General features: G+C 43.5%; 1 protein-coding gene across 2 annotated transcripts in view; it reads left to right on the forward strand.

The window, feature by feature from the left end:
• Positions 1-25888, forward strand: part of UGGT2 (UDP-glucose glycoprotein glucosyltransferase 2) — a 1586510-nt gene that overhangs the window by 1471979 nt on the left and 88643 nt on the right. For both annotated transcript variants that reach the window (XM_078657956.1, XM_078657957.1), the window contains one exon: positions 4213-4329. In XM_078657956.1, the coding sequence (XP_078514082.1) occupies positions 4213-4329 (117 nt within the window). The remainder of the gene's footprint in view (positions 1-4212; positions 4330-25888) is intronic.

Consider the following 25888-nt stretch of genomic DNA (forward strand, 5'->3'; position numbering starts at 1 on the left):
CACAAGCCTGGAAAGACCCCAGGGCCCCCAAGGTAACTGGATGGAAAAAAGGGATGGACTTTTGCATGGGCTTGGAACGGCCGGTGTTCGAGGCCAGAGGCTGCCCCAAAAAACATTACAAGATATGGAAAAGGTGGGCAGATTACAGGGGCCTGTGGCTAGAGCCCGCAACATCACCGGGAGGCGCGGAGGAGCAGGTGTGATGGGCATGAAATGATAGTGCTATGGACACAAATACTTATATGGTTAACATGCACAGTATTGAAGAGACGTTGTGCACGGGGAGGGAGGGGGAGGGAGGGGGAGGGAAGGGATGAGGGGGTTGGGGAGTGGGGTTGGGGGTTGTAGAGACCATTTTCTTTAAAGTCAATTGAATCGCTGATTTTGATGTACTGTATTTGCTACAGCTCCTCCGGGGCTCGGAGTGCTGTGTCTTCTGTGCGATTTCTCGAATAAAATAAAAAGAGTTTTGAAAAAACAATCCAGTGACATGAGCAATGGCAATGGGTACAGCACCCAACAGACTGCCTCGTCCGATGCACCACAAGAAAAGCAGCTCTTTTTTTTAAATTAAATATTTTATTGGTTTTCAAAAGTATACAGAGAGTGCATAGTCAGGCGCGCCGTGGCAATCGAGGTTACAAGTTACCTGTGCATGCATAATGTGGTATTGGGGAGCCATAACGGCTTCCCCAGGTCAACCCCGGCTGCCCATGCTAGATGGCAGACGGTAGCAGGGACAGGCAAAGAGAAAAGAAGAGAAAAGAAAGAGAGAAAAAGAGAAGAGAGAGTAAGAAGAGAAAGTGGAAAGAGTTAGATAGACAGTACACTTTATGGAAAGACGCTCTAATTTACCCTTGTAGGGGCATGTGAGGCTAATGAAAGGATGAATGTCACTCTTTTTAAATGCTTGGTCGGCCATAACTTTGGACAAGTGAGTCCTTAAGATTGTGGTGGTATGCCATACCTTTCCAAAGCCCCCCTCTCTGCCCAGATCCCTCTCTCTGTGTACCTTCAGACAGAAGACCATCTCCTCATACTGGAGCAGGAGGTGGCAGCCCTCCTGCAGAAAGGAGCAGCTGAGTTGGGGCCATAGCAGGGAATTGGGCAGGGGTGCTACTCACAGTACATACTTTTTCCCAAGGACGCAGTCTTTATCCGATCTTTGACCTTAGGGTCTTGAATCTTTTGCTCCATAAGAAAAAGTTTAACTTGCTGCCCCTGACTCAGGTTCTGGTGGCCCTGGAAATGTGAGACTGAATGGTGTCCCTTGAATGTTAGGATATGTATTTTCAGATCTCAAACTTGCAGTCTCATTGGAGGTAAATGCATTTCGTGGTAGGATTCACCCACTACAAGATTGTGGTCCTCTCATTTGGGCTAACTTCAGCTCCTTGAGCCTTCACAAAGTTGAGACAGTGGTTACTGTCTCTGTTCGTTGACCTGGGATTTTCTGGTGACATACCAGAGTCTCTCCTATAGCCCTCCCAGCATCTCCTGTTCATAGGGACAGTTCTGGACATAAAAATCACTTCGATCTTTCCTCCTCCCCAAAGGATCCGAGACATCAGAGATTCCAGTTATAATGGTACTATGCCTGCTAGGTCTGTGGGCTCCCTGTGTCTTGGTAGCCACACACACACTTGAGGGCTCTCCAATGGTGTTTCTGCAGGCAATGGTTCTAGCACAAGGGAGAACTGGAGTTGCTGTTTTCTCCCAAGACCCTCTGAAAAACCTGAGTTGGTGGTCGTGTAGAAGAACCATCCCAAGGGATAACTTTCTGCCCTCCTCCAGTCTTTGCCACAGCAGTGAAGGATGCATTCACTCTTGGATGGGCTGCTCATCTGCCACATTAACCTGCTTGATCTATGGGCGAGTCAGCTGGCATTCAGGGCCTTCCACCCATCCCTTCATGGTTAGTCTTTTCAGATCTTGGTGGGCAATGTAATTGCATTGTGGTAAGTTAACAAGCACTGAGTGGGGTCTAACCTACTTTGTTGGGTAGTGTTGAGGCTCTTGCCTTGCGCGGCGCAGCAGGGAGGGATTTGACTAGTCACCAGTCACTTGGCTCATTCTCTGAACATCAGGGTCAACAATCTCAGACAGCATCAACTTCTCGATGCACTCCTGCTCTCTCCCACGTCGTCTCAATCTCTCCTCTACCGGGCTGGAACACCAAGCAACCAGGCTCCCACTTCTAAGCTAATCACAACTCTGCAATGCAGCATTGTGATTGGTCTGAGTGCCGTGGTTCGGCGCTCAGCCGGGGAATGGAAGCCTGAGCATATTCTCCACACAGGCTGTAATGCAGCGTGCATGGAGACCATGTGAAGTGCGCATGAGTGTTTGACAAACCTGAGAGGGCTGACCAAACAGTCATGTGCAATTAGGAGTGGGCAAACCACTCCTCCCCTGCACTGAGAGCAGAGCAGCCCTGCACGCCCCGCAAAGCTGCACAGCAGGGACAAATACAATGTCAATAACCTCAAGTTGTTATCATTGTATTTGTGCTTTCTTTCACTGCTTTGCGGCAGTGGGCTGAGACTCCTGCGCCTTAGCGGAGGAGCCAACACTGTTTGTAATCTATTTAAGAGTTGAAGAAGCCGCAAGTAGAAGTATCCATCAGAACCAAAAATCACTTACCTTCAGTAACAATCTTCCTCATAAATACTCTGGCTCCCTGCAGATTCTTCACTCATTCTGCCCACCTCCAATCCTGATGGATGGTTTGAGATACAGATTTTTTTTAATGTTTCAAGTTAGGTTGGTGTACTGCACCATCAAAAATGTATGTCATCCTCCTTCTGATCAGTCAAAGTACATGGAAAAAATAAGCGAGGATCTGACGTCAGGGTGCCTGGGTGCGTGCATTGTGGCTCCAATGGTGTCACCGTGGTGTCTCTGGGGTCGACATGAAGCCTGAGCCATTTACTGGTGTGGAAGAGCTATTGAAGTTCCCAGATCCAGTCTGGCGTCTGGGATATTTAAGAGGTGAGAAATCTGCAGGTAGTTAACAGTATGCACTTGAAAGAACGCTACTGAAAACAAAAAGTTTTTTCATACATCCCATTACATGGGCCTCTCGGTTTATTGCAGACTTTGTTAAAATTACAAATGGCGGGAATGTGGACAAATTCTTGGGCATAGCTTCCAGGGGCACCGGGGTCCTATTTTGTGAGGTATCCTATGCACGCTAAATAGGTCTTTCACTACCTAACCAGTTAGTGGCGCACCAGTTGTTCTTGTTCTTGCTTACATTGAGCCAATGCCACGCTTGCTACGTCACTGAACCAGTTTGTTGATGTTGGCAGACGCTGAGGATGTGAGGTGAATCTGTAAAAACTTCTTTAAACGCCGCAGGTTGGCTGTGCTTGTTCTTCATCTGCTGGTCGGTTTGAGGAGGCCCTCTATACTCCAGGAACGAGAGCTCTAAAATGCATTTAAATTCCGTTCCTTATTCATCTGGGGACCGCTGCCTTTTTGATTGATTGCAAAATAGTCCTTCGACTGCGACAACGTGGTGGCGTTAAAATGACTTAAGTGGCAACAATAAATTTGAAGGCACTATACAAAACTGAAATATTCCCAGTTTTGTGTTAAGCAGCAGTAGCGGCGTCGAAGATTAATAATAACAGTGCAATAACAATAAACTGGGTTACTGCCCAAGAGTTTAACGGAAAGGAATCTCCACCTATCAGCCATTAATGCTTAATTAACAGCTAAGTGTTGAGAGGACATTTTATGTTTGTTCATCACTTGTATTTACAGTGAGTGATGATTAGGCTATAAACCCCTGCCGTTCTTCAGTTGTTGTTTCCTGAAATGCCTACCGTTGTGCAAGAGCACAGCATCACGTCCTGTGCGTTGCTAAGGAATCTACTGTGTCCTGATGGGCAGGGGATGGTTTTATCTGCGCTTTCACGGTTACTTCTTCCAGCAATGCCGCTATAAGCAGTTCTTTCTTGTGTAACCAGCACCATCTGCTTTCTACAAGATAAAACAAAATAAATGAACAAAAGTAGCGTCCATAGCCTTTTTTGCGGGGTTTTGGTGCCTTACTAGGAGACATGGAATGAATGTGCTGAATTAGCTGATCTCTTGTAATTGATTTAGGACTGCATGTAGTTCACTTGTAATAGGGTCAAGGTTTCAGGGCTGTGATCCACACGTTTGCCTTAACTGAGCGAGCTTCTCTCTTTTTACCCTGTACAGGATCTTCCCAATAACATGATCCACCAGGTCGCCATTCGGTCTCTTCCTCAAGAGTGGCTGTGGTGCGAAACCTGGTGTGACGATGAATCCAAGGCAAGGGCGAAAACAATTGACCTGGTGAGTCTGATCAGTCACTTGCGATGATCAGTCGCTGAATGAAATGATTATTATGTGCACTTGTTCATTAGCGGGTTGCTTTTGCAAGTCTTGTTTATTAGGTGTGTTGTTTTTTTTAGATGTAAATGTATATGTTGTTAATTGTATAAAAATATCTCCTAGTTGATGGAGGATGGTAAGTAGCCAAAGAATTATATGTATATGCTCTGGTCAAATACTCAAAACAACATTTTCTGGTGAACATTACAGAGGAAAATCAAATACTCCTGAAATGATCCTTATGTGGTGCGGCACATGTTTGTGCTGCTGTGAGGAAGATGCTGGGAGAGGAGTGGTGCAAGGATCAACAACAGAAAAGAACACTACTGATGAACGGGGAAAAACAATATATGATCCAAACCAAGTTTATGAAAGGAAAATATGTTAATAAAGTACCACAAAATGGGGGAAACTGTAGAAAATCAGCTTTAACTATTTCATTGATAACCAAATGGAACCACCACAACCGAGTCTGCAAAAATCACTATTAGCATGTGGGGACGCTTAAAAGTTGCCATACTAGGGAGTGGTCCTAAGTTAGATCACCTCTCAATTGGCTAAAGTGAGAAAGGATGAAGAAAAAACAAATAATTTTGCCCTATGTTATGGGGAAAGGTCAGGAATGTGCCATGTGTATCCAATACAGCGCATTCCTGTCCTTTCCCCTTGTGCTGGCATCGTTTTGGCATCCTAGCACCAATACAGGCACCCTTGCAGCAGGGGTGCCTGTGTCGTAGGCAGGATTGTTGTGTTCAGGAAGGGGCACCTTCCTGTACAGAAACAATCCCGAGAGTCTCTTTTCTCTTTCTATGTGTGATACAGAATGCTGCACACATAGAAACGGGAAAACACGGGGAGAAATAAAGATATTTCTCCTCATTACCCTCCTCCTTGGTGAAATCCAAGGTTTTCCTGTTCTTGTAAATCTGAGAATACATCAAAGTTCATGGATGTTGCGTTGGAACAACCACGCAAAACCCATGGAAATACCTCCCTGGTGCAGAGTAATGCATTGCTGTGATTTGCGCTGCGTTACATTACTCAGTATTTATGAAACCACACGGCCAGGCAAGGTGGCCTTGTTTGGCTTCATAAATCTCATTTTACACTTGCGTCGCTCTTGCACCTCGTTGCGTGGTGAAAGAGCGACGCAAATTAGCTCATAAATTTGCCCTCAATGTAGATTTCTCCGACTAGAGTTTCTTTTATCTAACCAGCTAACGTCAGCAGCAAGTAAAGATCTAAAAAGGCTACGGTAAGTCAAATCAACCTTATGAGAGTTTGTTATTAGAATCTTTCAACAAAGAAGAACATTTAGAGCTTTGTGAATTGTTGGTGAAAGCTGAGTAAATCCTTTATTTCACAAAATGGTTTTGGTCTTTTGCTTGGTCGTCCTAAGAATCATAAAAAACAGCGTTTTTGGATGTTTAGGTTGTGTCACTGGGAGCCACTAATCACCAGTGACTGGAAATCCACTCCCGAGATTTTTCAGACTTTGATTCATACACATCAATTATTAACCTTGCTGCTCATTTTCCTTTTACTCTGTCTCTAAAGGTCCGGCCTAGAGTTGACATGCCCTCTGCTGCAAAGAGGCCCCTTGATTGTCTGCAGGTCCTACAGGGCTTTAAGTGGGATGCAAAATCTTGGGAGGGGTCTCTCAAAGAGGCGTGGTCTATTTAATTAAGGGCGTGGCTTAAAACACTTAAGCTTAAGCTAAAAATCTGTGCTTAGCATAGTGTGGTGCCCGACTAGCATTTGGTGCTTCTGTCATTGCACCTAGATATATAATACAACAAGTTACATTATACCTATAACAAATCAGCACTAATGGATTTCCCAATGGTTGTTAGTTGCATAAGTTTAATGAGCTACAACTGTAGCTGCGTTTGTACATAATATTGAAAATGCTGGTAAGATTGTGGCATAATGGCTAGAGCTGCCGAGGTTGGGAAGCAGGTTCCAGCCTCAGTGTCGGCTATACATCCTGTGATCCAAAAAATGAATTTGACCTTGTTTAATGTAACTAGTGCGCACCTTCGAGTCGAGTTCTAAAATGATGAGACTGTGGAAGAGCCACAAGGGGTCTTTTGAAGTTACATCACCGGCAGTGAAGTGTGGTACTGCTAGAGGGTTTACGTTTTTTTTTCAACTTGAGGGTGAGGGCAATAGGGGAAAGCACAATAGGGACCTGTCTCAGTACTTGCTTTTTAGGGCTGCCGGTGCTGAGCACCAGCAGGATCTGGCCCACTTAAAGCCCAGAGCTACTTTCTTTTTCTTGGACTTCACCGCAAACAGACAATTCGAGTTGACACCAGAATAGATTCGTCTCTTACAGGTGTCAATCAGTGATAATGTGGGATCCTACTTGTTTAACATAATTATTATACCTTTGCCGTTTTTCATGACTTTAAATAATAATAAGAATATTTTTGTCTTGTGCCACAACCTTAAAAACTGAATTCACACTACCATTCTAATTTAGGAATGGTGTTCAGTCTCTTACCGTTTCCTCAAAGAAGAGGACTTCTCCTTACCTCTTGTGTGTTCTTTTGCAGGAACATCCCTTGGGGGATCATTCCATGTCCAGTGAGGGGGAAGAGGGGACCACTTTGGGTTGTCTTTTTTAACCCTAGTCAAAAATAGTCTGGCCTCTTGCTCCCTGATTGCCTGTAGGTGCATGAAATAATCACAGGCTGAGGGTGTCGACGTATTTCATATCTACAACAGGGTTTGGACATATGGCGGCACTTTAGAGCTATGGCTGAGGCCGCGTAATCCTAGATTCAACTTGATGCCTGGATAGTATTGGAGAGGGTGGGGAATTCCTATTGTCTAAAGCCCATTACTCATTGTTTGGAGTTAAGCACATGTCATCATGTTTATTTTGTTCTGTAGAACAGTAGGCCCAACCCCTTGCAGCACAAATCCTTTGGCAGACTTTTTATAGTGCCACTGTATAGTTGTGGGAAAGAGGCTTGTCTTCAGCTGCTAAGGCAAGATATATATTCCAATATATAAAATCTTTAAATATGTATGTATGATTATTAACACAGAATCGTTATTGTCAGGGCGAGCACTCTTAGCAAATGAAGTGAGCAGTAAGTTCAATTTGCTTGACTTTAAATTGTTCCAATATAAAAACGGTTACACTTGTTTGTAAAGAAATTGTATTCGTGCCTATTTATAATGCTTCTAGAGAGCTGGTGCAGCAGCAAATGCTGCCCTTATGGGTTTTGGAATTTGTGCCAGGAGGCTCTATGTCTCTGTAGGTGGCTGGATCAGCAGGACATTTTTCTGGTAGCCAACCACCTAGCGGGGGCGATTTTTTTTTTTATTTAGCATTTAGGATTCCACTTCTACTGTTTCTGTGCACTGTGAATAACAAGTGTTACTAGTACTCATATTTGTTAACCGATCTCTGAAGGATGAATTTCTAAGGTGACCTTGATGAGGTTCTGAGGTGTGAATTGCAAACCACGCAGATTGTCAGAAACCGGGTTATTGCTTTTTGCAGGGGACACCCTCTGCCAAGTTACTTAACATACTCTGTTTTGGTCAAAACGCAGTTGTAAGAAAATCTCTGCTCAGCTCCTGTTGGTCATGGCACAGGCAGCAGGCTATCCCCAGACAACAATTTAAAGGTAAAAAACACAACACAAAAATCCCAACCGAATTTGGAAAATAGAGAACATTTTAGTGAGAAGAAAAGATACTAAGAGCATCAGAATAGGTTGAGGGGAAACATAGATGCAGATATTTTAAAAAAAATGTAAGGCAAAACATGGCTAGGAAAAGCCATCCAGGATGGAAATACAATTTTGCAGCGGTCTGGGATCTAGGTACAATTTAAGGCAGACTGCGATAAGGCAGAGGTTGGATACACTAAGCGGTTTATCCTGGTTATCAGTTTTACTTCCAACTCCTGGGGAAACCTTTTCTGGTCGGTCCTGCTGCCCCAAGCTCCCCAGGGTAGCCAGTTCTCCTGCAGGGTTTAATCCTCTTTAGTCAGCTGGGCATTCTTGGGGTCAGGAGTACTTTTGCTTTTTGTGTGTCTGAAGTAGGCCAGCCAGTTGACCCTTAGAGAGCAGCTCCAGCTGCTTGGTGTCGGGATTATTCAGGAGTCTTGGTTTCCTTGTGTGAGTCCTCTCCTTCCAGCATGAGTCAGGATTCTTCTTTCAGCAGAGCCTGTTTCTTCAGATGGAGTCATCCCACGTCCATGAATGTTCTGAGGAGATGGGGTGGAGGTGTAAGATTTATCTGGGCACAAGCCAGAGATTAGGGGAATTTTTCCAGCCAAAGATGTGTATTCCAGCTCTGGAGGTGTGATAGATGGCAGAACTGGGTTCTCTCCTAGACGACCAGGGAACAGGCAGCGTTAAAGGGTTCAGTAAATGAATAGGAGTATCTGACCCGGGTTTTAAGTCAAAAAATGTAGTACTACTGCTGCCCTCTGTTCTGTCAAGTGTTCCTTGTCACTCCGAGGTAGCTAAGCCCTGCTAAGTGGTCAGCAGTTAACACCCATTGCCCTTGCCTGTGTGCAGAGATAAGCCATTGTCCCTGTCTTAGTATTGTTAGTCTCCCAGTCAAGGATGTGAACGCTGGAGATGTGGTGATTGTCAGAAATGGTTTTAAATCAGTTTTAGCTCAGGCAGCCGAAAGTACGTTTTTACAAAGTTAACTTTCTGCTTAAGTTATCAAAAATCTTACTTCACCACTACGCCAGATTTAAAAAACTAAGCATGGAATAACTTCGAAGACTTTTTCTAGCCTTTTCCTAAGCTCGGGGTGGAAAATAAAGGCTTTAATCCACATAGGCCTATTATGGAATGGTCATGCCAGGCCTACAAATTGAAACAGCTTTTGGGTTTTATTCATTGTGAAGGTATATTAATTACAATATACAGACTACCCTATTTTTTATATTTTATCATGCTGCCATGTGGGCTTACGAGGCACAATTTTATGGGTGAGTACTGAATATCCTAGAATAGTATTTTCCCTTCCGTGTGTCACTGCAGTGCATTTAGACTGCAGTGCTGCCAGAGCTCAGTGGTGCTCCTGACAAGCATAGAATTTTGAAAAACCAAAGGAAATGATGGACAGAGTGTTGACAATACAAGCACTCACCCCCAGTCAACGGATCTGGGTTTAATCCATCACTGTTCTTTAGCCCACTCTGCCACCCCAGTTCAGACATGGCCATATGCAAATCAATCTGACCCTGTGCCTCATGGGAACAGTCCAGCCCGAACTGCCAAGCCATGCCTTCCCTGGACCGGAAACAAGCTACCGAGGACCGGTTTCTGGCATTTCCAGTGGCAAAGTGAGCAAGGGACTCACGTCTGAGCATACCCTGCCAACTTATGGCGAACAAAGAAAAACCAAAGGAAATGATGGCAAGCCGGGCTGAAGACGGCTGTAATGCCAGAAACCGGTCCCAGGAAGCTTGATTCCGGTTCAGGGAAGGCATGGCTTGGCAGTTCGGGCTGGACTGTTCCCATGAGGCACAGGGTCAGACTGTCTGAACTGGGGTGGCAGAGTGGGCTAAAGAACGGTGATGGATTAAACCCAGATCAGTTGACTGGGGGTGAGTGCTTGTATTGTCAACGCTCCGTCCATCATTTCCTTTGGTTTTTCAAACATAGAATTTTGTCATATATGTAGGTGGCGTAAATACACACTGCCACCCACGTGTGATATTTAACTTTCTATTCCATAGGTGCACTTAAGACGCCATTTACAAAGGATGTATAGGGAAAATAAATAGGTCAAATAGGGAGTTCCACTGTACAGCACGATTTAGAGGAAGAGCTCAGGCACTTGACTACTTTCAGCTCCAAAAACATTTATCATTTAGAAAGTGGTATCACACACCTCTACACTTGATTACACGTTGTAAACAGTGACACATGTCGGCCATGAAGAGCATGCTTACCAATGGAAATGCACCTATCTTACCTTACAAGCGATTTGCACTGCAGCTTATATGTAGAACTATATTAAATAGTCATTGGTTGTAGTTAGTACAAACTTACACGGATCGAGATTGCAAAAGCTGGTTAACTATCTTATTAAGAAAGTAGGCCGATTGTAGTTAAAGGGGTACACTTTGTTTTGAAGCATCAGTACAGGGTAGCTACTATTTGGTAGCTCACCAAGTGTGGCTTCTGCTATGATAAGTGGTTCGGGGCCAAAATCCAGCAACAGTCTATTTTATATTGGATGGGACATCGTTTGTATGGCATTGGAATTTGGCGGTCTGCGTCCAGTAAGACTTCTAGAATGTCAAAGTACCTGAATGCCAGTGCTTAATTTGTAAATATACAAGTGCCAGGGCCCAAGGTAGCCGGCACCACCAATAGCTGCTGCCTAATGGCATTGCCAGCATTGCCTAGTAGCCATCACACTTAAAAAAACTGTGGAATTTGACGATTTCAGGTCACCTCAAGCCTAGAAGAGTGAATTTTATTATTTTGTAATACACTGGACTGCTAAGCACTTGTGCTGTGATACGAAAATCAACTGAGAGTCCCACCATATGGTTTACTCTCCTAAACAACTGCCGGTGTTTAAAAATAAGTGCCGGTCCCAAGTTCTGGAAAACACCTGCACAAACTAAGCACTGTTGAAAACCTCTTCTCATTCTTGGTTGTTTGGTCAGACAACCAAGTACATTTCATGTATCAGTAACTGCAAATCAGACAGTTACAGCTGAGCTTCTAGATTGCCCCCGGAACGCTCGTACCTTGCAGTTAGAGCTCAGAGTGCAGGGCCAGTCACTTGGGCCTGTGACTCAATTGGCTGTTAGCTGTTAAAGGTTTGTTGCTTCTAGCCTTTTGGGTGCCTACTTGTGGGAAACATGGCATGCACACATAAACACACAATATTTCACAGCATTTTGTTTGCCCCTGCTGCATATGCAGGTTCTTTTTCAGATCCCCCTGTGCTTTGCAGCGGCCCCTGTGGTGCATATCTCTAAACTCTCAGACAGACAAGAGAAACAAGTAAGGGGGGGCAACTCCCTAACAACCTGATGGGCGAGTCACAACTCCATATCCCATATAGAAACCTTAGCAATTGCACTGCCACCCCCTACACAAGAGAAGCACTCAGGCACTGTGAGCTCAGCCTTCTGAAAAGTGTATTATTTTAGGTAAGTCTGTATGCTATCTTAATGTGATTCAAGAGTTTAACAAACTGCAACACTCAAGAATCAATGTGAATAAAAATAAATGTGTCACAGCTCTACAAATCTGTTGATCTTGGGGTTTGATTGTACAGCTTTATTCTTTGGAGTTGTCACTAATTCCGCGGGACTGGCAGCAAAGGAAGGACGGAGGCTTCCTTCTGATATATTGGTTCCTGATGTGCTCAAAAAAGGCATCATTTCAATATAGTTATTACATAAAGAGCAAACTAGCCAATCACAGTAAGGCTGCATCAAACTACGTACAAAAGGTGCATTTCATGTGCTCCCATAAGGAAAGCAGCTTGATGGACTCTTTGAATGCGAGTAAAAAGTGAGATGCATATGACAGCCGAAATCCACCAGTGGTGCTGGAAAAACTTTCAGAGTAGAGGAGCTGCCGTCAATGTTACATCACTAAAGCCATAGCGACTGTGAAAAATCAAGTCACACGGAACAAGTGTAGCAAATGAGCCACGCCAATTAAGCAGGAGGGTGGTATGGGTGTGGTATTTACTCGCTGGTGCATTTTTGGAGCATACTCTCGCAAATATATTACTAACGCATACTTTCACAGTGCACTGTCATTACAGACACCGTGTTTTCTATTTAATTTGCCACAAAATGCGCAGACAGGCAGTTCTAATGATGATAAACTATATAGGGCTCATATGAAGAATAATGAAGAATTTCAGCGAATTTTTCTCTTTTGCACATCACAAAGAACAGTGTCTTGATTTGTTTTGATCGTATTAAAGTCTTTGTTTCCTTCACACTTCAGAATTACAAAGGAAGTGTTCGATTTGCACTTTCCTGACTGCTGATGCATTTTAAAATATGTGTACCAATTATTTATAGGTATTTACATTTTGTTGCGTGCTTCAAAAATAGACATCCTGCCGTCTTTCCTTTTACATCCACTGTAGCAACCAAGACTGTCACACTTTACCAAATCCTCTCACTTTGTAATCAGAGTAAGGAAAGTAAACATCAATCTTCTTGCTAAAAGAATATACAGCAGTTTATCCGAAGACATAGCCTGACATTTGACCTCTGTCTATAAACACACTAAAAATGTGATGAGACAAAAACTAAATTTAAAGTCATCTTTATAGCTCATTCACCTTGTGAACTCCAGCATGGTTGTTTTGGGGGTGCTGCGTCAACCCTACTTCCGGCACCTATGAAATCCACGTTTTCTTTGTACCACTTACAGAACTCAAGGCACCTGTGACGCAAATATGCTACATGTCCAAATGTAAAAAAAACAATGCAGCCCAGAAGCATGTAATGTAACGTTTGCTTTTGTAATTTGTTCACTTGTAATGTTCTCATGTATCATTTATGTTCCTATTGTGAAGCGCTCTGACACCTTCGGGTAAAGTCCGCGCTATATAAAAACGCATAAATAAATAAATAACAGTAGATTTTAAAACTTAGCTCTGCAGCAGTGGGCATCACTAATGACCACGCCTGATACCGGTCTAAACTTTAGCTTGGAATAGTTAATGGGACACAGTGCCGGTCACTTCTACCCCCTGATATGGCACTGGAATTTCTAGCTTAACAGGGCAGGAGTTTGTTTCAAGAACCACAGGCAGTAAAGGTGGTGTGTTTAATCCCGAGCCGCTGCAAGCAGCTTTTACAATGCTGCCTCCTGGAGCCTCTACGGCAGCTGAGCCCCAGAGAAGCCCCGTTTCTTTCATTAGTTCCTCAGTATTTCAAAATATTAATACTTTAGAGACATATTATGTGTTTATATGACTCTTTAAATGGTTCGAAAATCTTTCCAAGTGCCCTCAAGTCTTCACTGTGCTTTGCTTTTGCAAGAGGTTTGTTGCTAAGACCCCATTATGTACACCAGAAGTATGTTGCCCTTTAACAGATTTGCACTGCTGTCGAAATATCTAATTAGCTGTAAGGCGGTAAAAAAAGAGAGATTAATGATTGTGTGGAGACAGCTCCAGGCATTCCTAGGGTCTGCTGACAGATGGTCATGTTCATAAAACTCGAACAGTGATATTAGATGTTAAGACTTGCTAAAATATGAGTCACTCGCATAAAGCAACCGAGGGCTGGGTTTTTACTGTAAAACTCAAATAGACTCTAAAAGAAAGTCTTTATTTTCTCCAAAATGTACAATATTGTTTATTTAACGCCAGACAGTCATTTTGAATTTGTTTTGTGAACAGATAATTCAGTCAGATTTTCATTACAATATTACATTAAAGTATTTCATAAGTGAATAATTATTTCAGGCTAATAACTATTTGTAATAGATGTTTCATGTAGATTCCTCCTCTTTTGAGACAAACAAATGCATCAAAATAGACATAGAAAAACATTCAATTCCAGCAAGGGCATTCGGAGGCTGTGAACTCGTTCTGGTTCCCCTCTCTGTCTTCAAGTGGAGAGAAAAAGTGCATGAGGGCTTCAACCCCAGCAGCCGAAGAACTTTGCCACAAGAAATGCAACACAAAGAAGCACCACTCTTCTTTCGATAAGCCCTTATCCTCACAATTCCAGGGCTTCACAGTAATGATTCGCCCACAACAGTGATTGTGGATGACCTAGGTTGCTTTAGGTGCTGTCTCCTTTTTCAGCCACCACTTGCCAGTCTCTTGTCTGGAGGTCATATTTAAAGTGGTTGTGGTAATAGTGCTGACTGCTGCTATAACACTCCTGTTGTGGCTTAGTGATGGCTATGCCTTGCGATCTGCTTGAACGGGCTGGTGGTTGGTGTTTTATTCTCGCATTAAAGCAACTTAAGAAGACAACTAAAGTGTTTGTGCTTTGTATAACCTAAAACTTAACTTGTTTGTGGGATATCAAGCTACTAAGGTGTCAGGCACTCCCCCACCTTAAATGAAGAAGTTAATGATTTCTTTCCCTTACTCCACACACCTTCAGAATCATCCTTCCACTGGAACCAACCAGCTACAGTACCTTTGGACCACAGTTAATTTGTTCCCTCTACAGCGTCTCCTGGAGCATTGATCTTGAAGCAGGTCCATGCCATAGTGGTCAACGTGATGGAAAAAACAAACAAAGAAATTAAGGCCTCAAAGGAGGAGGATGTGCTGCTTTTGATGAACAAATTCACCACATATAAGGATTTCAAATAGCTTTATGACATTCGTAAGGGGGAATGATGAGCCCTATTTCCCCCTCTGCCTTTCTACCAGGAGTTGACACTGATAATTGAGAAGGTGACAGTCTACCAGACACACAAGTTAACTGACTGATTTACAAAACACCAGCAGCCTGTCTATGTCTCCCATAAAGGAATCCACCTCTTTCTACATAGTATTTGTAAAGGATGGTGAATCCATAGAAGTTCCTGTATGATCATCAGAGATTATTATTAATGTTCTCACAGAATGTTTAGGAAAAGCAGGCCAGCAGTCTGGGCACCACTATCTTGGAGCCCATACTAGGGGCGCGGCACAAGTACAAGATGACCCATCTCAGCCAAAGCTAGGCCAGACTCATTCCACTCCACCTTTCCTGACTTGAAATAGAAACGTTTGCTTAGTCTTTGTCACTGTTTCTTTGCATCAGCATGCCTTTTGTCTCGCCTTTCACTAACACTGTGGGTCATTACTTAGTCCCCACCACACACTTTAAAAACATACCCTTGGCCTCCGACACTAGCATCAACCCCACCCAAGAACTCTGCTACGATCTATCAGACTTCTTCCACAGCGAAACTGCAAAGATTTACAGCCACCAACCAAGATGGCCACCTGACCAAATGGAAAACTCTCAACAGAGAAGGAACAATGACAGTCATGCAGATCATCCACTCAAGGGCCCAAATAGATCCTTCCGCCACCACGTCCACAGCCGTGGAGCATTACCAATCAGTTACTCCCTCATCCACATCATCAACACCTCCATCACATCCGCCACATTCCTGAAAGACTGGAAGCGTGCAGTGGTCATCACTCTCCTCATGAAGTCGTCGGCTGAACCAAGCCCATTGAGCAACTTCCAACCAATCTCACTCCTTCCCAAGCCAGTCAAAGTGATACAGTAGGCCATCAACAAGCAACTTATAAGCCACCTCAAACTGCACCATCTGCTGGGCATCACTCAGTCAGCTTTCAGTAAAACCCACAGCACCAAAACAGCATTCATTGCAGCCACGACGACATCAGGACCATCCTGGACCGAGAAGAAATGGCATCCTACAACCTGCTCGAACTCTCTGTGGCATTCAACACAGTCTCCCACAACACTCTCATCAGAAGTCTATATGAGACCGGCACCCAAGGACCTGCACTTAACTGGATTGGCTTCTAACTCGCAGGAAGAGCCTAAGAGTCAGACTGCCACCCTTTACATCGGAGACCAAGAACCTGATCCTGCGGCGTCCCCCAAGAATCATCCTCCAGTCCGACCCTGTTCAATGTCTACATGATACCACTCACCAACATCATCCGATCCCAAGGCATCACCATCATCTCCAACTCCAACAACACCAAACTCATCCTCTCCCTGACGGACAAGAAAACCACCACCAAAACTAACTTCACCAACTGCATGACCATGGTAGCAGAATGGATGACAGCAAACTTCTTGAGCTCAACTCCGATGTGACACCACCTGGTGGCCAACAGAGCTAGGACTAGTGCTTAATTTGAGCCAGTGGTTTCCGGTACTCGGCACCCGCATTTAATTGCCAACACCAGCACTTAAGACATCCTGCCAAATGGTGGTGCTGTTTCTTTTATTTAGAGAACAGCACAACAGTTGTTTATTATAACATTAGTATAGCTTTGGGGCCTGGAATAGTCTGAAGTGCCACACTTGAAAGAGTATGATGTTCGTATGTGTGGTTGTATTGTTATCGGCAGCATTGGCCTGGTCAATAGGTGGGGCAAGCTGCAGAGGCTTCCTGACAACCACTTAATGTTTTACACATTAAACACTAGCTAGGACCAACACCCACTGACTATGCAAGAAATCTGGTGATCATCCTGGAGAACAAGCTCAACATGACAGCACAAGTCAACTCAGGGAGCGCTGTCTGCTTCCTCATTTTACATATGCTACAGAAGATCTTCAAGTGACATAAGTGGGTGCAGAAGGATCAAAACCTTGGAGATTAGGAGCGCAACAAATGGCTTTCTTAATTAGAAGTGCTTGTTGACATTCATCAGACCATGAGAAAACAACTTTGTTCTTGAGCAAATTTCTCATGGGATGAGTTTTCTCAGAAAAATTGTTAACAAATTTTGAGTAGTACTCGGCCAAACCCAAGAATGATCTCAAATCATCCTTGGATTGGGGCGCAGGCGCATCCATAATGGCCCTGAGTAGTTTAGTTTTGGGAGTAATACCTTGTTCACTGATTTCATTAACTTAATAAATCACTTTATTTTCTGAAAATCTACACTTCGAGATTTCAGCAGTAAGACCCTTCTTGTCGAGAACATTAAGTACTTTTCTAAGTCTGGAATCATGTTGTTGAGTATCACCGCCCATGATAAGGATGTCGTCCTGAAAAAAAGTAATGCCAGGCATATCACCAAAAATTTGCAACATCAACCTTTGAAAGATAGCAGCCACAGAAGCTAACCCAAAAGGCATGTGGCGAAAACTAAAACAACCAAAGGGAGTGCAAAAAGTTGTTACATTTCGGCTGGAATGGTGCAAAGAAATTTGGTGATATGCCGAAGACAAATCGATGGTGGAAAAACATTTAGATCCACAAGTTAGCGATAACATTTCATCTATCCTAGGTATAAGAAATTGGTCTACAACTATGTTTTCATTGAGGCTCCTTAGGTCAACACAAAGACAAATGTTTCCATTGGCACGTCTTGTAATGACCAATGGAAAAATCACTTCGGAAGCCTCTACAGGTTCAATGATACCACAATCTTGTAATTTGAGTAATTCTTTTTTTACTTCTTCCCTTACAATCATGGTAACATTCCTTACCTTGTGTATTTTAGGTACAGCATCGCTCTTAAGTCTAATGCGATCAGAAAATCTTTCTAGTTTGGCAATTTTACCTGAAAATATGTTGGGAAACTCTTTAAGAACCCAATTCTTAGTGCTCTCACTTTCACAAGCTACAAGAACTTGTTCTGGGCTGTTCGGATCGAGAATAATATGTAGAAGCTCTCTGATCCTTCCAACCCAAAACAGAAGGCCCTTCAGTTGCAATATAAAGTTTACAAACAGCAGTACGATTTTTAAAGTCAAAGACTAAAGAACGGTAACCCAACAAATCAATCTTATCACCTGCAAAACTCTAAGGAAGTACATCAGTGGGCTCTAAATGAGAACCTAAAACATTTACTAAAGTAGCTTCTCATACACTTTTAGCAATGATAGTGAAAGGTGAGCCGGAATCTGCGGCAATCTGCAAAGGAATACCTCCAAATTTAACTATACATAAAGGCTTACTTCTATCATTGCTATTGACATTAAGAACAAAGTTACCTTTCTTGTGTTCAAAAGACTTCTGTTCATACTGGTTGTCAGAATCATAGACAGAAGAGTCAGAGTCGGTTTCATTAAGACATGCAACTTTAGGTTTTTGTAATACTTTCCTTCTGTAGGCTTTGGCATAATGTCCTACAATCCCACAATTAGAACATTTAGTCGACCTTGCAGGACATTTATCAAAACTAGCGTTGTGAGACTTGTTTCCACAGTGGTAACACGCAAATCTGGTTAAATCTGGGTTTAGTAAAGTTTCTTGGATTGAAAGTTTTGTTTTGGGTGACCTTGGACTTCCTGCAAATTCTTTCCCTTTCTTAGATTCTGAAATTTTGTTGACTGTTGTGGAAGGTTCATTCTGGTCAGACAAAGCCTTAGAACTCCTTTTGGAAAGTTCAGCTTTTTTAACTAAGGCAATGACATCTTTTAAACTGGAGTCACCTTCAATCCACAACCTATCTTGTATGCCTTTGTTTTTTGGGTAGACTACCACTTGGTCCTTATGAATTTGTCGTGCAATACGCCAAACTTATAAGGCGCAGCTAAAGTCTTTAATGATGAAAAGTATTCTTCCACAGACTCGTGCTGAAGTTTTTTCCTTTAAAGAAAACATGTCTGGCCCTTCGTTTTTACAAGAGCCGCCGTCCTCTGATGTGATTACTGCGTGCGAGAAAAAGAGCGCCAAATAGACTCCGGCAAAGATTAAAAGAATAGAGTCCTGGTAGAAGCACGCGCCACGTGAAGCTAATTGCTGCTCTCCGCGGCTTCCAAAGAAAAACCAAGAGATCCGCCCTGTGACAGCTTTCCTGCAGGAATGATAAACTGAACGGCGGTTTTTCTTAGAGAAAGATTTTAAAGCTACGTGTAAACATTGACTCCGCTCGCGGTAGTTTGGAAACCTTCATCGGCTCCGCTCGCGGTAGTCTGGAAATCTCCACCGGCACCAGTCACCGCCCCTAAGCGTGTCGCTCTTAATATTTGGAAAACTTTTCTATAAATGCTTACAAGAAAACTTCCAAACCAAGAAAATCCATGAAAGATTGAAAACACGTTAAGTGAGAAGGGAGCAGTGAAATCTTAACTTAAAGGTTTTCACATGCCATATTAAGAATAAAGGTGCCTCACTTATCCTGTCCCAAGCTGAAGAATTAAAAGACGTTTTTTTAATAGAAGTCTAACCAGATAAATTGTCTGAAAATATAAATGTCCTGATGAAGACACCACGACGTGTCGAAACGCGTTGACTGACATACAACAGCCACAGCAACAATAGATAGGACACATATCATTGTCCTTCCAATGTTTTTAATTCATGTGTTTTTTATAAAGTATATCATTTTTTAATATCAATTCATCATGTTTACAAAATTATACTGTAAAAATGTATCCCTTTTTATTAAAACAAACTGGTTTTGATATCAATTTGACTGTTTGTGTTATAGTTTATAATCTCTCTATTGGTAACGTTTTGTGCGAGTACATAGCTATTGTTTTGTCGTACAGATAGCCTGCGTGTTTACCTTCACATTGTATCTTTTAAACTGGAGTCACCTTCAATCCACAACCTATCTTGTATGCCTTTGTTTTTTGGGTAGACTACCACTTGGTCCTTATGAATTTGTCGTGCAATACGCCAAACTTATAAGGCGCAGCTAAAGTCTTTAATGATGAAAAGTATTCTTCCACAGACTCGTGCTGAAGTTTTTTCCTTTAAAGAAAACATGTCTGGTTACACCAATGCATACTGTGGGGGAATAATGTTCTGAAAGGTCTAAAATAGCTGCTTTAAAAACGTCAATATCACCTGCTCTCTCTGGTTTTTGCATATGGTTATAAACCCTCAAACCTTCTGGACCCAAACAATGTAGTAAAATTATTTTTTTCTCTCTGGAGATAAAGTACCAGTATTGTCTTCTTGAGTGGCTACGTAGTTTAAAAAATATTCTTTCCATTCAACCCATTTAACAATTTGTCCACCAGGTGCAGTTAAAAACTCTTTTTGAGTATTCAAATTTATGTTAAAACTTGAATTAGCAGAAGAAGCAGTGGAACTTGAATTAGCAGAAGAAGCAGTGGTTGCCCTGTCACTCGTATCCATAGAGACAACAGGTAGAAATAAAAATATATTCAAAATACCAATAAAAGTGAAAGTGCTATGTTATCGGGGCAAGATGGCCGCCGAGACGCTGTAGAGGAGAGTCGCATCTGACCTTCCTCCTGTTGGAGTTGTATGCGATGCATCTGGTGCTCCCCCTTTTCAGACGCCTACCCCCACAGAATCGATGCTCTAATGGGATACTAATTGGTGTAACCTTTCACCGTTGAATTGTTACCCGACCGGACTGATATGCGGTGATATGCGGTGAGGAGAAAAGTAGGCGAAACTGAGGAGTACATAAGAGAGCAGTTGCTGGAGGTGATGTTGGGAGCTTTCGCTCTGTGGCCCTTACGATCAGAATTTATCGCCCAGTTTAAGGAAAAGACCCTCTTTAAGGTTAGCTCTTTTCTCGCAGCAGCGCAGTCAGGGCGGATTGACTGGAAGGAGTTACTTAGATCAATGGCTCCTAAACTCCTGCGATCATCCAAGAAAGCCCGTGATCCTCAAGATAGATGGGGCAATGAAGAAGATGAGGAAGCGCATACAGATGGCTCCGGAGCCCCAGCCTCCAATCTGAGAGGAAAGGCAAGAACAAAAGCGCAACAGAGGTGAGAGGCAGCTAAGGAGAGCAAAATGCGCAAGCTTCGAGAAAAAGAAATGGAGAAAAAAAACGATGGCTATATCTAAAAAATGTAATGAGACGCAGGCTTTCGTTGGCGAGGTAGCGGGGAGAGAGACTTTGCTTCGACAAACCACTATTGTGGAAACATTCTCACCCTTACCGAGTGTCCAACCGGTGTTGCAGTCGGCTCCACACCGAGTGTTCGCGGTCCCGTCGCTGGTATCCCTGTGCAGTACAACTGGAGAGAAACAGCTGAGTGGCCTCGCGGGAGCAATCAAAGAGGCGACCTGTTCGGCGGAGCTTGTCAGCGGCAGGAAAATTACAGAGCCCTCGAGATCGCCAGACTTTTCTACGGACCCGGCCGGGGGCGGGGCCGAGCACTCAAAGGCGGAAGGCATGGAGAATGAAAAAGCAGTTAAAGAGACAGAGTCAGTGACTGTTTCTGTTACTGAGCAAAGTAATGATGATGCTCGCACTGATGCACAACCAGCCGATACGAGTGGGCATATAGTTGCAACATCAATTTCAATATCAGAGCTGACCCGGGGAGATGGAGACAAAGATGGAGACAAAGATAAAGCCCCCGATCTGGCGAATTTAGGGGCTAAGAAAAACACAAATGCAAATGTAAATTTGAGTGTAACTCACAAGGTCAGCAAAAAAATACCAACTATATTAGGGTCAGTTTAGGCTTCTCCTAGCGAGGATGTTTTCTTCACTGGCAATGACGAGGCAGATGATGAGGACGAGAGCGAGAGCACCAACTCGGATCTTATGACAGAGTCAGACTCAGACCTGGAAACATCTGTAGGCTCTGAGCCTGGTACTGATTCAGACATGGACAAAGAGGCGGAATCGGATAGTGCTTCATCCCCTATGGATAAGGATATGGAGTCTATCGATCGGGAGCATGAGACAGTCCAAAAAGGTCCTAAGGTGATTCAAAAACCCGCTCTCAGGGAGACGAATAGACCAGTACCGAAGAGCAGAATTAAGTGCAGGAGTAAAACTAAAAGAAATATTTCTAGGCAAAAGCACCCGGTCAGAGCACCTTATGGGATCCCGGAGAAATCAGTTGCAAAGAAACTTGAGTGGGACAATACACTGGAAAGCCAAGCACTATCTACGGGGGAGCCCGATAATACGAATATGGGTACGGCAGATTTTAATCCTCAGGGCCCTGAGGGAAATGCCTCCAACTTTGAAGTTCTGCTATCTACCCTAAAACAAATACAGGATGAGGCTCGAGTTGAGAGCCAAAGGTCAAGTAGAAGAGCCAGACATTCTAATAAAAAAATTCAATCCTCACTCCATAAGATTAATAAAATGTATGAGGAAGTGGTCGGGAGAGTATCCGAGGTGGAGGTCAGAACGGGCAAACTGGAGGACGATGTGGTGAAATTACAGGACATTAAGAGAGACCAGGACAAGACCACAACTGATATACTTTGGAAATTGGAGGAATCCGAAAACAGACAGAGGCGTAACAATGTCAGGTTACTTGGTGTACAGGAAGGAAAGGAGGGGGGGGACGTACGAGGATTCGCGGTCGAGTTACTAAAGGGTGCTTTTCCAGAGATGGCCTCATGGGATTGGGAACACGAGATACAACGGGCACACCGGTTCCCGATGACGCGGAAAGAGTCACAGGGCAAGCCTCGTGCAATATTGATCTATGTAGGGAACTTTCTATTGCGTGAAGAGATTATTACTAAGGTAAAACCACAGGCTAGGCGTACCTATAAGGATGTTGGTTTTTTTGCCCGTCCTGACTTCTGCCACACCACAGTGGAAAGGCGATGGCGGATGAGGCAAATGATTACTCCCTTTCAGAACATTGGTTGCGAGGCTTACCTTTTGTTTCCAGCACGACTGAAGGTTGGACTAAATGGAATGTTCAGGGTCTTTTATTCTGAGATTTTGGCGCAAGAGTACCTTAATTTCTTGTGTGAAACCAGAGGCAAACATAAGGCACAAGATAAAGAGCCTGCAGAGCATGATCCCCAAGTGGTGGCTATCAGAGACACTCCCCGGAAGAAGTAGAAAGGGAAGAGACAATATTACATTAGGCAACAGTAGATGTTTATTGTCTGGTTAAATGTTTATTTTCTCTGATGTATTTACTTTCTTCGCCTCGCGAGGTAAAACTATGATGTATTTCCCTTTTTCTCTACTGATGGACTAGGGATAGGGGTGGGTATATATTGGTGTTTTGGTGTATATTGGAGTGTATTGGTATCGGTATCGATTGGTGTGTAGTGGGGTGTGCTGACGGGTTTAGGCGACACTGGGGGTAGATGTGATGAGGTTCATTAGCATTATAGGGGGGAGCACCATGCGAGAAATCTATGGTATATGATTATCAGGGGGAGGGAGGGTGGGACATCCTGTCGGCATCGTCGGTCAGACATAGGTCCTCCTGACCTAATTGCCTGTAGGGGGGGTGGGTATCTGTGGGAGGGCTGTCAGGGGTGGGGGAGGGGGGAAAAGGGGCAGGGCACATGAGTATTGGAGAAGAAGAATTTGATATAGATTGGAAGTATGAGTATATGTCCGGGATTGAAAGGCATAAGAGTGTCAAGACATCTTTTGAAATTGAAGTAGGGAAGAACAAATTTGTTAAGTTAGTTACTAGTAGTGAGCAGCCAGCCGATAGCTTCTTTAAATTTAGATATGTCACTTAGATTTGTAACATGGAATGTTTGTGGGTTAAATGACGCCCAAAAAAGACAGAAGATGGCAGTCCGATTGCGCCAGATGAATGTAGACTATATATTCCTACAAGAAACCCACGTAATGAGCACCCAGGAGTTCTGTCTTAATCAGCTGGGGTTTCACTTAATAGCAAGATCTAAGCTAGGGGTGAAAAATAGAGGGGTAGCTATTCTCTCAAGAAGTAAAAATGTGGTAATTGGAAAAAAACTAGAGGATCAATGGGGTAGATGGGCAATGGTTGAGGTCTTAATAGACGGTGTATGGACAACTTTGGTGGCAGTATACGGCTCGACCCAGGATGATCCAGAAATTCTGCAGTTTCGGGATGCAGAGTTAGCAGGATGGCCATCTCAGGTTATTATAGGAGGTGATTTAAATATTAACGGGGCGGACGGGCTGGGGGTAGGGTCGACTAGAACCTATAAAGGTAGAAAGAAAAGAGTACATAAGGCACTGGTCAAACTTTTAGAGAACAATATCCTGCAAGACGTCTGGGGTAGCATCAGATCGGGCCAACCTGGATTTACATATTATTCTGCACCACATCGTATTTGTGTTCGATTAGATTACTTCCTGATATCTAATGATCTAATGACTAGTGTAGAAATCGATAGGCTCCCACGAATTTTTAGTGACCACAATCCTTTAGTTTTAACAATGAAGTTAGAAGGGAGAACTAGATTAAGTAGGACCTGGACTTTTGAAAGAGGGCTCATTTTGGACAAAAATTATATAGAACATATGTCCAAATGGATCAGTGAGTTCTTTGAGAACAATAGAGGGAGTGCTCCAGTGGGAGTTGTATGGGACGCCTTCAAGGCTGGTGCCCGTGGAGAGACATGCAGCTTTAGTGCACACAAACGGAAAGTACACGACTTAGGGACAGCAACCTAGAGAGGGCCGTATCAGAGGCGGAGGAGCAGCTCCACAAATGTGTAATAAGGGGTGAATCGATCGAACAATCAATTATAGAACTGATGAAAGTAAAAAGTGAAGCTGAGGAGGATCTGGCGAATAAGGGCGCACAGCACTATACTATTAAAAGGGAGAGATGCTACGAGTATAGCGAAAAAGTTGGACACGTACTCGCCATGCGGACTAGACAGATAGCAGCAACTGGGACTGTTAGGGAGATTAGGGATGAACATGGAAGGTTACATTCAGATTCGGAGGAAATAAGGGAAGTTTTCAGGAAATTTTATCAGACATTATATGATCAACAATATTCCAGTAACGCGGAAGAGATAATGGAATATCTTTGGAATATCCCGGTTGAAAGGGTCTCTATTGAAGACGCAGAAGGGCTGGAGAAATTGTTGGATCAAACTGAAGTTCAAGAAGCAATAGGCAATCTCCCCTCTGGAAAGGCCGCTGGCCCGGATCAACTGCCTCTAGAGTTTTATAAAACTTTTTGGGGGAGTCTAGGGCAGGATTTAATTAGAACGATCCAAACTGCACAGAATGGGGAGTCTATCCCCAAATCTTGGAGTGGCGCAGATATTGTTTTAATATTAAAAAAAGGGAAAATAGCGACTGAGCCAGGGTCCTATAGACCAATCACGTTGATGAACAATGACACTAAAATATATGCGAAAGCACTCGCAACGAGATTTTCAGGAATTATAGGGGCCCTAGTCAGCAGTAACCAGCATGGTTTCGTTCCCGGTAGAGGGACGACACATCACACCCGGAAAGTCATAACCATGTTCGATGCCGCCGAGGTCACAGGAGACCCGATGGCCGTAATGTTGTTAGACGCTGAGAAAGCGTTCGATCGGGTCTCCTGGGACTATTTGTGGCACATCCTAATAAGAGCTGGGATGAAGGGGGGTTTTGTGAAAGCCCTACAGACCCTGTATAGAGAACCGGTTGCAGCTTTAAGAGTTAACGGGGGGATCACGGGTCAATTTCAGATTAAGAGAGGCGCACGGCAGGGGTGCCCTTGCTCGCCGCTTTTATTTGCCATGTATATGGACCCACTAATCCGCAGGATAGAGTCATGTCCAGATATCACCCCACTAAATACACTGCTGGGTCCCTGTAAGATACTCGCTTATGCTGATGATGTGGCGGTGATAACACCAAACTCCACGGAGGCAATAGGTCTGTTAGAGGCAGAGGCTCGTAAATTTGGGCATGTTTCGGGCTATGCCCTGAACACCTCAAAGACACAGATTATCAAAAATTCCACGACTATTTGTGATGATAACCGAGTGGTTCAGGAAGGGCTTTATCTAGGTATTAATATCTCAGCTGACCTTGATAATCTGGTGGAAAAAAACATCGCTCCAATAATAGATAAAGTAAAGAAAGATCTTGACCGATATGAGAATCTCCATCTATCATTAGTAGGACGAGTCAACATTATTAAAATGCTGGTTTTGCCAACATTTTTATACATCTTTAGAGCAATTCCACTGTCAGTCGATAATAAGTGGTT

The sequence above is a fragment of the Lissotriton helveticus genome, chromosome 8 (genome assembly GCF_964261635.1).
Source record: "Lissotriton helveticus chromosome 8, aLisHel1.1, whole genome shotgun sequence".
NCBI lineage: Eukaryota > Metazoa > Chordata > Amphibia > Caudata > Salamandridae > Lissotriton > Lissotriton helveticus.